General features: G+C 42.5%; 1 protein-coding gene across 6 annotated transcripts in view; it reads left to right on the forward strand.

The window, feature by feature from the left end:
- The window catches only part of SP110 (SP110 nuclear body protein), a 37,459-nt gene that overhangs the window by 15,535 nt on the left and 7,324 nt on the right, over positions 1-14,600 (forward strand). For 5 of the 6 annotated variants that reach the window (XM_029933612.1, XM_029933616.1, XM_029933614.1 and 2 more), the window contains 7 exons: positions 928-1,008; positions 2,834-2,896; positions 4,437-4,583; positions 6,849-6,917; positions 11,202-11,300; positions 11,755-11,897; positions 12,699-12,743. In XM_029933612.1, the coding sequence (XP_029789472.1) occupies positions 928-1,008; positions 2,834-2,896; positions 4,437-4,583; positions 6,849-6,917; positions 11,202-11,300; positions 11,755-11,897; positions 12,699-12,743 (647 nt within the window). The remainder of the gene's footprint in view (positions 1-927; positions 1,009-2,833; positions 2,897-4,436; positions 4,584-6,848; positions 6,918-11,201; positions 11,301-11,754; positions 11,898-12,698; positions 12,744-14,600) is intronic. The other variant, XM_029933613.1, reaches the window with a different exon arrangement.

Below are 14,600 nucleotides of genomic sequence, written 5' to 3' on the forward strand. Positions count from 1 at the left end.
ACTTTCCTACAAATGGCCAGATTTCATTCTTCCTCATTGCCATGTAGTACTCCATTGTATATATATACACCACATCTTCTTGATCCACTCATCAGGTGATGGACATTTAGGCTCTTTCCATGTTTTGGCTATTGTTGCCCTATCTTGCATTTTAAATGAATCTTCTGTTTAGGCAGGATTTTATAATATCATGGACACTTGGAAACTATTGGTTCCCTGAATTACGCAGTGAGCTTCCAGCTCAATCACACAAGTATTTTTCTTGATACATTTGTGCTTTAAGATATAACAAACTGCTTTATATGGACTCCCCAGTTTTTCACATAGACTATTAAAAAGATGGATACTCAAGCTGAGAAATATAAGAAAGTCAATAATTTTAATTGGCTCATCAAGAACATTCTTAAGTGAAACTGGCTTTTTTCTTTTGACGGTGTGTGGGAAAGGAGACTGAAGGGGCTGTTCCTTAGGCTTTAGGGGCAGGGCATTGATTCATACTATGGCACCAGAAGCTTTACCTGCCTGGACTCCTGCTCCGTGTGAACACACATCAACACAGTGAAAAGGCAAAGAGCATCTTAGTATGGAAACAGTTTTGACCTCAGAGATCTCCTGAAGGGGCTTCTGGGATACCCCAGGGATCCATGACCTCACATTGAGCCTCTGGTTCAGGGCTCAGATGACAGCCCTTCCCTGGATGTCTCCATTGGGAGAGGACATTGTTGCCCAGTCTCGCTCTGCCCCTCCCCAGGGTGGCAGACAGACTGAGTGGTAGATGCATTCTCTGGAGGGATCATGGAGGCTCAAGCAATACCCAGAACCTTTAGCTTTCAGAGCAATGGTCTTCCCTGGGACTCCAGGAGATTCCTATGGAATGTTCCTGGGGCATTTTCTGAGCTCTCAAAGGAATGTCATTTCTTTTTTCAGAGATCAGGGATGACTGTTCAGAAGTGAATGAAGATGAGAGACCCCAGGAGCCGCCCAGCATACCACCAAGCAATGTGCATGGTAAGGATGAAGGATTGCAAGTCTCAGAGGGCAGTCCTTAGGAGCTGGGGTCCAGCCAGCAGGTCTCCATTCCCACCAAAGGAAAGAGGCAAGATCAATGAGGGCACATTTCCTCCGTTGAAGGATAATAGACGCAGGTTGCATTCAGTCATTCTCTTACCATTTCGTTGCTAGGAGTTACTTGACTACACCTTACTGCAGAGGAGGTTGGGAAATGTCATTTTTATTCTAGAAGGACAGGTATTAGTGGCCTGATTAGTAAGAAAAAGGGAAACCAGAGAAAGATGAACAACCAGCAGAACCTGCCCTGCACACTGTTATGGGGAGCATTGCTAGTGCTTTTCATTATTTCCAAATCTTCCCTCCCTGGACACTGCATTTCCCAGCCCCTTGCAGGAGATAGGGCCATGATCACAGGTCTGGCCATGAGCTGGTGAGAGTGTCACAGAACAGAGTCAAAACACAGAAGAGCCACTGTATAGCTCTCCACACCCCCTGCCCCTGAGTGTGGAAGTGTGTGGAAGAGGGAGGTGCTGGGAGGCCAAGACAGTATGGGTCTTAGCTCTCCCGCAAAGGCTGCTGGGAGATGCCAAGTCCTGCAGAGAACTCTATGTGACTGAGAAATACATTGTTACATTAAGCCAACAAAATTTGGTTTTGTCAGTACTGCAACATAGCTTCTCCTGTCCTGTGTCATACAATGTTCCCAATAAAATCTGCAGAATCTGTACAGGAAGTTATTAATCAGAGGGTGAAAGTCCTGTTTTATCTGCTTCCCCCACTTTATTTCTATACCTTAGAAATATACATACATTTATCTCATTATAAATAGATAGCTCACACTATGTAGTTTATCAACAGTTCTTTCATTGTGTACTTAACACACACATCTGCATATCAATGTTATGTTTTTCTTTCTTTTACTTACATAGCATATTATTGTATAATTTGCAATTTGTTTCAATAATCATCTATAGGATGGACAGTTAGGCTATCTCTTATTTTTATTTGAGATAAAATAGCAATCACTTGAGTGTGTGTTTGTACCTTTGCACGGATGTCCAATGATTTCCTCAGAATTAATTTCTAAGAGTGAGATGCCTGGTTAGAGTCTGCATATCTTCAATTTCATATACGTCAGCAAGTTGCTCTTTAGAAAATGGAATTGCTTGTGTTCCCTTGGATAATATACAAATACTCATGTGCTACCTCCTCATCAACACAAGATAGGATAAAACCTTTGCAAGGATGGGTATCTGTAAAACCAAACAATGCCGTTTTATCATGATTGGTGGTCTAAAGATAATTTTTAAATAAATTTGTCATTTGTATTTCCTCTTTGAGTATTTTCAACTTATGTTCTCTGCCCATCTTCCAAATGTTCTATTTCTCTTTTTCTTTATCTATTAAGGATATTAAGCCTCTGTATTTTACATATACTGCAATTTCCCCCAAATTTTGTCTCAATGTTATGAGAATATTTTTTGAAGTGTAGAAATTTTTTATTTTTTAAACAGTTAAGTCTGTTCATCTTTTACCTTTATGATTACCTTGTATTTTGGCTAAGTAAATCTCTTATATCTGTGGCTTATAACAATCTCTATTTTCTTTTGAAAAACTGGTTATTAATTTGAAACAAATGGCATATTTTAAATGTTAATAACTTAGTGTGCCTATTACTTCTTTGTTCAATCCTTTTTTTTAATTTCCAAGTAAAATGGAGTACTTTTTTTTACACAAGTACAATTTATTTATAATATATTGACATCTCAAGCTTGTAGATCAATATTAATAGACTTAAGAGATTTTTTTTTTCTTGTTTTAGGAAAGGGAGAAAAATATAACCTGCCAACTTCAAAAATAAGACAGAAACCAAGGCTCCCAAAAGGTACTCAAGAAGAGTGGTGTCACTATTCCCTTGCTCATCCCTCTCCTAATGACCAGCATGGCCTCCTCTCCAACCGGATGGTCATCCGGGTATCACTGGAGCAGTCAGCCCCTCCCCTGCCTCCTTGGCCACCCTCCTCACAAAAAAAGGAGAACCCAGAACCATGTTGGTTCCAGCAGACTTCTTGTCTCTTACCATTGGGAGAAATAGGGTGGAAGTGGATAGGGGGTATCAGTTTGAGATTAGGACTGTGTCTAGTCTGGCTCAGAGCCAGGATGGGTAGACAGGGCAAGCCTAAATGGGCAGGCAAGATTCAGACTTCCAATATCAAACTGGAGCTGGATTTGGAGTCACCGAGCGTTCAAAACCACCCAAATTGACTCATGCCTGCTTATCATGTGTCTACTCTGCACAAAAACTGCGTTATTTGCAGTATAGGAAACAAAAGTTTATGAAGCTGCATTTTCTGGTTCCTGTTTTATTTCTCTGTTGTCCTCACCATTCTGTTTTTTTCTCCTGAACTCTCTCCCTCCCACCTTTCTCCTTCCTTCTTCCTTCATTCTTTTACTCAACACTGTGTACCCAAGGACCAAGGTATGACAGTCAGTGGGACTTCCCTTGAATTCTGGGCTATTGTGTGAGCACTCTGGGAGGGCATTTCCCTGCAGCTCCCAACATGCATCATGACATGCGTGTCACTGATTTGGACATGCTCCAAAACTTCTTGCTTGTTTTCAGTGCCTCTCAATCCCGAGAGGGGACTCAGATCTACTTGCTTGCCCTCTTCTTCCCCGTATGGCTTCCTCCCTATTTCCAACCCCATTGCCTTCCTGGGCTGGAGGAAACTTAGCCTTTGTCGTATGCTGAGTTTTCTTTACCAAGGACTTCTAGGAAACCTTCACATTTAACTCTCCAAATTTGTAGTGTTAGCCTATTAAGGTAATTTTTGGAACTTAGACGTCTCTTGAGCTCTCAACAAGTGTCTCAAGATTTTGTGTAAGGTCTCCAAAACGGCCTCAAACTGAGCACTGATGTCTCAGTTGACGCCAGGATCTTTGTCCTTTCCCAGAAACTTAGTGATTTAATAATTAGGGAACCTGGGACATTGTGATTTATAAGGATAAAAAGTACATCATTTTGATATTTTCAAAAATATGCTCCCCTTCTATATTCAGTCAACAAAGGTGAATGGAGTGTGAGGTACGTGTCAGGCACATGTCCTTGGTCCTGCAGACTCAGCAGTGAGCAAAGAGCAAACATCTCTGCCCTCCTAATGGAGCTTACATTCTAGTTGATGCATGTGTAATTAATAGACAAAAAGAGGAGTTGAAAGGGAAAAAGGGAAACAGGACAGAGTATTGAAGAAAAAAAGATAAAAGAAAGAAGAGGAATAATTATAAGAAAATAGGAGATAAAAGTGTAAAGGGTTCAGGGATTTCCTGAAAGTTTGAGAACTTGGGTATGAGAGGGGAAGTCCCTAACAGGAAGAGGAGGAGGTTCACTGGGAACCCCAATTTAAACTACTCACAAATCCCACAAGCAGCCTCACCTAAACACAGAATCCAAGAAAAGCTCCAAGTGGTGGATCAGGCAACTGAAAGGAAGGACGATTCAACCAGGAACTCAGAGGTCATGACAAGAGCCCAAAAGGCAAGGACTGGATGTACCCAAACCTCTGGACCAGAGGGTAAGGCTGATGACTGAATCTGCCATGAATGTTCCGCATGAGAGGGTCTCTCACAGGGCAGACAACGGGTTGGGTGTATATGTGAAGGAAATGATAGAAGAAGGGAGCAGTGCATACAAGGCAGCAAGGAGCTTCCGGGTTGGGAGTGGTTGTGAGTAGAAGCAGTGTGCTCCCAGCATGTAGTACACCTCCATATGGACTCACCCCTTCCCAGCATCTACTGTTTACATTTCTGTTAGTAGTTACCACAGCTCCACCGAATCTGGGGGCTGCTCTCTTTATGCAAGCTGGCCCCATATGAAAAGTAGCACCAATCCTCAAAGTGGACACACTCCTAGGAATGTTTCTTATGGCTTCTTCCCAGAAGTGAAGTGGTTTCTTAATATGTAGTCAACGAGTCTACATATTTAAGATTAGTACATACCAGGGCTCCTGGGGGGCTCAGTTGGTTAAGCATCAGACTCGGTTTCAGCTCAGGTCATGATCTCACAGTTCAAGGGTTCAAGCCCCATGTCAGACTCTGCACTGTCAGCGTGGTATCTGCTTGGGATTCTCTTTCTTCCTCTCTCTCTGCCCCCCCTCTCAAAATAAATCAATAAATTTAAAATAAAATAAAATAATAAAAATGAAATAAGCACATACTGATGATCAAATTGTTGCCAGTTTAGACTCCCATTAACATCATTTTCCCTACACCTTCACCAAAACTAGAAACAAAGAGTTTTCTGTGTTGACAGATTAAAAGCAAAGAATGATATTCCACCCATGTTTTCCTTTGAGTTTCTTTGCACCATGAATGTGGCTCAACATGCTGTGGTAGGTTGTACTACTACTCACTGATATCTCGGAAGATTATATGCTTTTGCCATGTAGACTCCAGAATGGCCATGTCACTTGACTTGACCAAAGAAATGTAGACAGAAGTGTGAGGGTCACTTCAAAGCCAAAACTTTAAGGGCCTGTGTATCTTTCTTTCTGTCATGGGACCAATAATGTTCTAGACAGAGGTTGCTGTCCCCAGGATCCATGTATGTCAGTTACATGGAACCACATCTAACTTGTGATGAATGAGTGGCATAAGGGAGAAGTAAAACTGGGTTGTTCTAAACCAACACCAGATAATAGCTTTGCTGGCCCTACAATCTCTCTCGCAACCACTCAACAGTGCCATTGTAGCATGAGAGCAGCCAGAGACAAACATATAAATAAATGCGCCTGGCTGTGTTCCAAAAATCTTTATTTACAGAAAAAAATCATTGGACTGCTTTGGCCTTCAGGCAGTCATTTGCTGATATCTATGTCCCAATAAATCTTTATCTATAAAAACAAGTATTTGATTGATTTGGTCTTCAAGCTGTATTTTGCTGATGCCTATAATTAACCACTGAAATTTGGGAGAGTCATAATTTATCATAACATCATCTAGCCTATTTCTACTAAGATACCTCTTTCTTAAATAATTTTTTTATTAAAAGTTTTTCCCTTTGAGGTTCACCTGTTCATATTTGCCCATTTTATATAGGACTATTCATTTTTTTGTTTGATCAATTATGAAAATTTACTCTTCATTATCTTATTGCAATCTTTCTGCTTTTGTTTTTGTTTTGTAACTTATTTGAGAAATGTTTGTTGTGGAGACTTTTTTGTAAATTTATTTAGACAAATCAGGTTATCTTTTCCAAGATGGCTTATGCCAGAGCTTATCCCCTTGACACTTACCAGCATTTGGGGCTGAATAATTCTTTGTCATGAGTGCTGTCCTGTGCCTCATGAGATGTTTGACGGCATCCCAACCACTGAATGCCAGTAGCATCTTCCTTCTACTCATGAGAAACAAAAAGATTTCCCAAAATTGTCAAATACCCCTTTGGGGACCAAATCAACCAGCATTGAGAACCATAGCTTGATGTTCTATATTTCTTCCTTAAAAAGTCCTTTCTATGTAACATTTTTAAGTATATATCTTTTATCTACTTCTAGTGTTTGTATTAAATACATATATACACATTATTATACTGATTATTATATACTCTATTAATATATATTAACTTATGAAAATATGGCTTCTATAACACTTTTAGCCTTCCTATTAACATGAACTTGCTATTTCTCCGTGGTCAATGCTATAATGTCCCTTTCATAAGACTCACATCTATCTTGTCTCTCCAAAGTGGTAGAAATACAGAAAAGTACTTTAAAATAGTTGATATATAAAGCATATAGGTCTATGTTTAGAATTATAAATGGCATTATTATATGTTTTAGAAAAGAAAGGAAAAAAAGAAGTCAGTTCAAGTTCAACCAGAAGGTGTCAGAAAAATATTCCCCCAAAGGGTAAGTGAGCAACCTGCTGATTGTCCTTGCTTCCTTCCCTTTCGCTCCCATCCTGTCCTCTGCCTCCTAGGTCTCCTTCACCTGCGTTCTCCACCAGTCTAACGAGGCACCACACCTGACACTCCAGGTGACACCGGCACATACCTTGTGCTGCTTATCCAATCACCCGCCTCTTCACTGGGAGGAATTCTTTAAACAAAACTATACAAGGACCTAAAAGTGATTAAGAGAGAATGCCCATACCCATGAGTCAAGTTCTAACATAAACTTCTACTTCCTTCATTCTAAAACTTGATGGAAACCTTTGTCCAAGCAAGGCCCTGAGGGAGCTCCTACCTCTGGAGACCTGAGCCTTCTCTTCCTGTGATAGACAGGGGTGCAGGCCAACTGGCTGTGGGTCAGACCCTTGGCTTGCTTCTGCCCCTTGTACTCCACTGCCTCTTGGGGCCACTGTCTTCCTCTCCGTCCTCCTTTTCTTTCCCCTGCTCCTTTTCTATGAGCATTCATTTCTCTTCTGCTTTTGTAACACTTCTTCAGCACTGTCTCCTCTCACTCTCACTCTCCTTTCCCTCATTAGGCTCCAGCAACATTGGCATTTTCCTTCCATGAATTTATTATTTACCTATAACAGGTGCTACTTGAGGTGGGGTGTTCAGACTGGTGCCATCCACAAGTCTGTTCGCTGCAAGTCAGCAAAGATAGAACGTATAAATCAGCCATGACACTGAGCACCTTGTTTTCACAGCAAGACCTCTTCAGTGGAGATGCCTTATTTCTATTTGATCACGTTCCTGTCTTGTCATGTGCCGGCACTTTGAGAAGCACTGATATAATGCTTGCTTAAGTAAGATGCATGTACCACAAATGAACAGTCTGAGGAATTAACACAAAGGAAAAGCTCACAAGTACTTAGCACCTAGGTCAAGAAACAACATAACCCACACCCATAATCCAATCCCCACCTACACCCCAAGTGTCTTATTTCTCAAAGCATAAGTTCCTTTGACACTGGATGCTTCATCCTCCTTTCCTGCCCAGGACTTCCCCCTCAAACACCCTTCCCCAAAGCTGATTTCCCTTGTTCTCCTTCCCTTTGCTACACATCCCCAGGCCTCACCTTGAACTACGCATTCTCTGTCCCAGCAGGCAAGGGCAGGTCTCCCTGACCCGCCTTCATGGAGTCCAGTGTTTTTTATCCTTCATGCACTTGTCAAAACTAAAATTAACTGTCCTGTTCACGGTGGGAAAGTCCAATGAGGTCAGGAAGTGGTCAGTCTTGCTCTTTGCTCTATGCCCAGTGATCCATGCCTCACATGGAATGTGTATGCTTAAATACATATAGACTGTATGCTTAAATAACTGTCCAATCAATACATCATCTATTCTTCATGAAGTATGAATACCAATATCAGAGCCTCCATGTACTGACAATGCACTTGTGTGCATTAGAAAAAAATGTGCTTTCCTCAATATGCTTTCCCTACATCTATCAGAGCTGACTCCTAAAACCAGGTCCTTTGCTGTCCTTTGCTAGAAAGTCCTTGTAGAAAGTATACAGCTCTGAGTATGAATCAGAGAACTTCTTAAAGATGGATCCTTGCTCAATGTACAGTCCACACAACCATATGCAGAGGCCCTGATAACAATAGAAGTCTACACCACTTTACAACTGGCAAACCACCTTGTTCCACATTTTGCCATTTAACCGTTAAATAAGTATTGTTCAGCCCACTTTACAGATTCAATTAGAGCATAAAAGACTCAGATGAACTGAAATCAACCTAGGTGTTCTAAGTCCCTTGTCTTTTTAAGAAACATGAGTAGGAGGCATGGATCTCAGCAAATGCTGATAGCTGTCTGTCAGCATCAGCTTCTTCTGCCTCCTTAGCACTTCCACCCTGGCTGTGCCTTCTGATTTAACACCGGCTGTCTCTGTGCTGTTATCAACACACAGTATGGAGTCCTGGTGAGGCATTTCTGACAGTATGGAAGGAACTAGAATAAGGGTCCAGCATGTCGGATTCCAATGCCAGTTCTACTTTGTACAGTGTGGGATCTTCAGGAATTCTCTCTCCAACTGTGAGTCGAGTCCCCCATCTATAAAATGAGGATCACCCTCATTGCTTTCCTTTTCTATAGGTTGCTGTAAAAATAAACCACACAATGTGGGCATGGCCTTTCCTATTCCCTTGACTCTGGCTTTTTGTCCACCCACCGCATCTCCCTATGAATCCTTCATGTACAGATCACGGAGCTCCAGACCCTTCCCCAGGCCAGGTCTGTCCATGCATGATTTTCACTATGTACCTTCCCCCTTGTTTGGTAAGAATTCCTGAAGTTCATCTCCCTATGAAGATTTTTTTTCCATCCTGCTTTTCTTGCCTCTGTTAGGCTTTCTTTTCATTTCGTCCACCCTGCTTTCCATTTCCAGGAACTCTCTTTGTTAATTGCTTGCTTTCATAGCAGGCTCCTCCTGGTTGGCTCAAGCTTGTGAATGGTGATCTAGCAGATGTGGGAGAGTGGGAAGGAGGCCTTCCCCTCAGGGTTGCCTCCTTAAAAGCCTGTTTGCAAGACAGAGCAGATGAGACTAAGCTAAATGGAGGATTACAGGAACAGATCAGGAAGCTGTCCCTCCTTGGGCACAGGGTGGGGGCTTTGGAAATACCCAGGACAGAAGGTCCTGGCTGACTTGGTAGCCTGCCTGAACCAGGTAAAAGAGGGAGGTCTGCCTGTGCCCACAACTCTGTGCCCTGGCTTGCTGCCCAGAACTCCCAGGGCCGCCCACTGCTCCTGCATCTGCTCACAAGCCTGTGTGAGACATCTGTGTTTTGGGACCTGTACTTACCATAGGGAATTAGTTCCATGAGGCAGACAACTATGCAGGGTCCCTGATGCCCACTCACCACCCTTGGTGTTTGCAGCCATGGTCCAAAGTTACCTGTGCCTCTGCCTTGTCACCCAAGTTAGAAATCTGCCATGGCTAGTCTTCCCCTCAACCTTGACAGTAATATGCACTTACATAACCTTGCTAGTAAATTGCACAGTCAAGATCATAAGCCCAGCCAGTCTGGCTCCTGAGGCTGAGCTGTCATCCCCCGGGCCATATTTATTTAAGTGGGCAGAGTCCAGAGACAGTGGTGGAGCCAGCCACTCCATGCAAGAATGCTGGCTGGCTTTTGAAACTAAGTTCTTCCCCACCCACTCACTCCTTTCCACCCCCCCACCCCCCGCCCCTGCCCCTCCAAGGCTGGGCATCTTTCAGCATTCCGTCCAAGGGAGCCATCCCCTCACTTCTCCGGGATCTCTGCCTTCTCTTCTGACTCTAGTTCATATCCTTCCAAAGTAACTAATGGTTTCTTCGCCATCGATGCTGCTCATTTCTTTCTCTGGGGATGCTCTTGCCTTTTCATACATTGCCTTTGGCTCTTTCAGTAAGTGTTTGAGGCAAGAGAGAAATTGGACTGGCTGTTCTCCTAGCCTCATTCTGCATGTAACATCCTGTATAACTCAACACAAGTCACGGGGAGCGCCTTCTCCTCGCCCCAGAGATGGCTCCTGCAGTCTATCTGGAATGAATTCACCCACAGTGAGGCTGTGGTAAAAAGAAGCAGGAAAGGCTGGTATTTATTTTAAACTCTTTTCTAACTGCTTCTCCTGAATCAATACCCCACATCCCTGCTCAAGGTTCACCATTGCCAAATCTTTCTGTGTGCAATTTACAGATTAGTCTAGAGTCCTTGGGGGTTTTCTTTTTTGACTCATGGAGGACGAAACAGAAAAGCAATAAAATGAAAAAGGACAGCAGAAAATGAAGACTGACACTAATCTCTGGGTGCTAAGCAACTCACTTATCCTGCCTTCGTTTAATCAGGTGATAAGATTATAGAAAAAGACCTTTCTTCCATGAGAAGTATTTTGGGTAGGCAACTTCTTCCCGCACAGAGGGATAAACGGGATGCTTATGGAATAAAGGAACATTAAGTGATAGCCAATTAGCTCATGAACTAAAACTCACCACAGGAGCCCCATGTGCTTTACTAAACATTTTGTTTGATGCAGTGTTGGTGGTGACGGTATTGTTTATCAGAAACTGTGCTGTAGACGTGGCTAATCTGCCACTGAATATGGGAGCGATGCTGCCCATTAACCAGAGGCTGTTTCCCAGCGCCATTTACATGATTATTGTTGCTATTACTATCGTCAGAAATCTGGGAAAGGGGAATTCAGGAAAGAGAATGAAGACTTAGCAAAACTATACTCTTCTTCTTTCCCTTCAACTTTTAGAAGAACCCGAAGATGAATCTGTGGATTTTCACTCTCCCGAACTTCCCGTGACCTGTGGTGAAGCTAAAGGGATTTTATATAAGGAGAAATTGAAACAAGGTGGGTTTTCTTGATCTTCAGCTCTTTGAAACCCCTAGAACCACTAGAAGAGAGGAAAATACCCATGTGTTTAATTGTCCAGGAGATAAACCCTGCACACTAGGCTACAGAGAGAGAAGTACTTGTTCACAAGGAATTTTCACTTTGCCATGTTGTGGTGAACCTGGCCACCAGGCCACTCCACCCCCACATGGAAGTCATTAATGGACCCAATGGCACTACTTGCCACATGTAGATGTCACATAAAATGCAAATCATCTGCCACTCCTGCAGGGTTGAGGGCTTCCTTCCATCTACAAGAGGAGAAATCCAGACTCCCCTACTATTGCTCCCTCCGCACAGAGAGTCTTTCTGAATCCAGGCAGGTGGAACCCCCACAATTAGGGTTCGGAGGTTTAGGAGAATTCACAGGGCATGACATTGGATCCAGGAATGGGCCGTCTTTATCCTCCAGGATCCTCAGAGAAGTGCATTCAGAATGAAGAGGGGGTTTGGTTCACGCCAAAAGAATTTGAAATTGAAGGAAATCGGGCAACTTCGAAGAAATGGAAAAGGAGTGTGCATTGCAGAGGAAAGACCTTAGAAGAGCTGCTGAAGGTACTATGACAGGGGACAGATGGGTGATGAGTTTAATTCCCTGAAGGATGAGTGCAATTTCAATTACAGGAATGTGAAGAAATTCCCTTAGGATTGAGAAAGAGCTAAGTTTTTCATAGAAAAAAGTTATGAGTGATAAAGTTAGAAAGGTAGATTGGTGGTGACCATGGAGAACTTGAAATGTGAGCAAAGGGCTGTGAGGTCAGGAGAGACTTAAAGAAGCTCAACCTGGTTTATTGGGTGGGGTGAGTCAGGGGAAGCTAGACAGAGACACAGATCTGAGAGCGTCTCTGAGCCCTCCATCCAATAAAGACTTCCTCCAGACCCAGTTCATCTGGACCCCTGGGTGCCTTTCCAGACCATCCTGTCCATGGGCTGTCTCTCCTCTGTGCTTCCCTGCCTCACACTCCATCCTGTGAGCCACAAACAAAGCTACAAGTCCCTGTCTCTCCCAGACCCCAACACAACGCCTTGAAAAACACTCAAAAAACTATCACCGGGATGAAATCTTAAGGATTTGCCTACAGAAGAAGAAATGGAGAGGAGAAAGTGGGTGGGAAAGGAACTGGAAGGGAAGGACTAACGGGTCTTAGGTTTGAGTAGCAGGAAATAAAATGATTTTATCAAGTGAAGTTCAGAAGAAGAGATGATTGGAGGATGGAGCTAATGGTGTTTCTTTCAGACACCTTGGGTTTGAGATCAGGATGTTCAGGTACAAATATTCACTAGGATGTGGGAACTTCGATATGGACAAAAGAGCTTCCAGAATAACCTCATTCACTGACCTCTTCTCTCTTTCAGAAAGGATTTTTGCTCTGTCCTCCAAGAATAAGTGTCAAGAGAAAGGTAAATAGCAGGTGAATTTCTACCACATTTTCAGTCACCATGTTGCACACTGTCTGCATCCAAAGGCTCGCCTTCGAGTCCTCAAGTTCCCCAGCCCTGGGTCACTTTCAATTTTAGTCATTGCGGCTTCACAACAATGGCACTGACACACTGGTACACGTATGTACCGTCATTATTTTCATGATTTGGGATGGAGACACAAATAACTCTTTAAAATAAAGATTAGAACAAAAACTGACGACATGCATGTGTTTGAGAGAAAGAACTGAATATTTGGAGGACTACAAACCAGAGGTATCAGAAATAGTCTTCTAGTTTGAAAAGCAAATATGACACGGAGATAGATAAGAACAGTATGTGTAAGAGCAAGAAGATCATCCTTGATTGAACACAAGTATTCCTTGATTCAACTGCGCTCCTGATCAGTGGCATCAAAATGGAATACTGTTTGAACTGAGCTTTGTCTCTGCAGAGCATCCCTCCAGGTGGAAATGTCAGTCGTCCATTGTTTGCACCAGTTGCTCTTCCTCAGCCTTCTCAGCTTGCTTAAATGTGCCCTCAGGAGACAAATCTCAGTCAGGAACTTCCCGTTAGCTACAAACCTTCAGCAGAGGCAATGGAGCCTTTCCCATCTTGCCCTGGGGGCTGGCCTGACCCTTGGCTGGATGCATTCAAAGTTTAAAAGACAAGGGATCCTTTCAATGCTGTTTGGTTTTTTTTTTAATTTTTTTAAGTAGTTTATTGTCAAATTAGTTTCCATATAACACCCAGTGCTCTTCCCCACAAGTGTCCTCCTCCATCTCTACCACCTCTTTTCCCCGCTCCCCCTTCAACCCTCAGTTGTTTTCAGGATTCAATAGTCTCTCGAGTTTTGTGTCCCTCTCTCTCCCCAACTCTCTTTCCCTCTTCCCCTCCCCCTGGTCCTCCATTAGGTTTCTCCTGTTCTCCTGTTAGACCTATGAGTGCAAGCATATGGTATCTGTCCTTCTCCGCCTGACTTATTTCGCTTAGCATGACACCCTCGAGGTCCATCCACTTTCCTACAAATGGCCAGATTTCATTCTTTCTCATTGCCATGTAGTATTCCATTGTATATATATACCACATCTTCTTGATCAATGCTGTTTATTGTATAAAACATCTATTCCATGCTGATTTGCAATATCTTGATAGTACAGGGATGCTCCTTGTAATAGCCAAATATTAGGGAAGAATTAAAATGCCCATCAGTACTCCCAAATAAACTGATACATTACTGAATGGTATTTTTTTAAAAAATGCATGGGTATAGACTCCTTCAGTCAATGGAAAACCACCCAAGGATTCTGAAGTTAAGAAAGCTTCCAGAAGCTTAAACTAGTAGTAATATGTATGGAAGGAGCCCAATTTTGTTTGTGACTATGTAGATCTATGATTGAAAATATATCTGAGTGAATTGGTTATTTTGGGATGGGATTATAGGGGACATTTGCTCCCCATATTATGTGTTTATGTACAGGTAGAATTTTTATAATGACCATTCATTACTTTTGTAAACAGCCAAAAAAATAAAAAAGATATTTTTAATCCAGAGCTTTAATTAATGGCCCCAATATTCTAGTTCCTTCTAACTCGTGACGCCATGTGTCAGCACATTATAGTCAGAAGTACACTTAACCTAATTTTTCAGTCTCACCTATTAGAAGCCACATTGGGATAATGAGGTAAAGTTTAGTTCTGACTACAAGTGGGCTAATGCAGGCCCTTTCTCAGCAACGTTATCTAATACATCACTGTTGCTCGGCCCATACACCTGTTCTCTATTGGTGTCTATCTTTGTCCATGTGTACCATCAAGAGACCTGATACTGATACTCCA

The sequence above is a fragment of the Suricata suricatta genome, chromosome 3 (genome assembly GCF_006229205.1).
Source record: "Suricata suricatta isolate VVHF042 chromosome 3, meerkat_22Aug2017_6uvM2_HiC, whole genome shotgun sequence".
In the NCBI taxonomy this organism is placed as follows: domain Eukaryota; kingdom Metazoa; phylum Chordata; class Mammalia; order Carnivora; family Herpestidae; genus Suricata; species Suricata suricatta.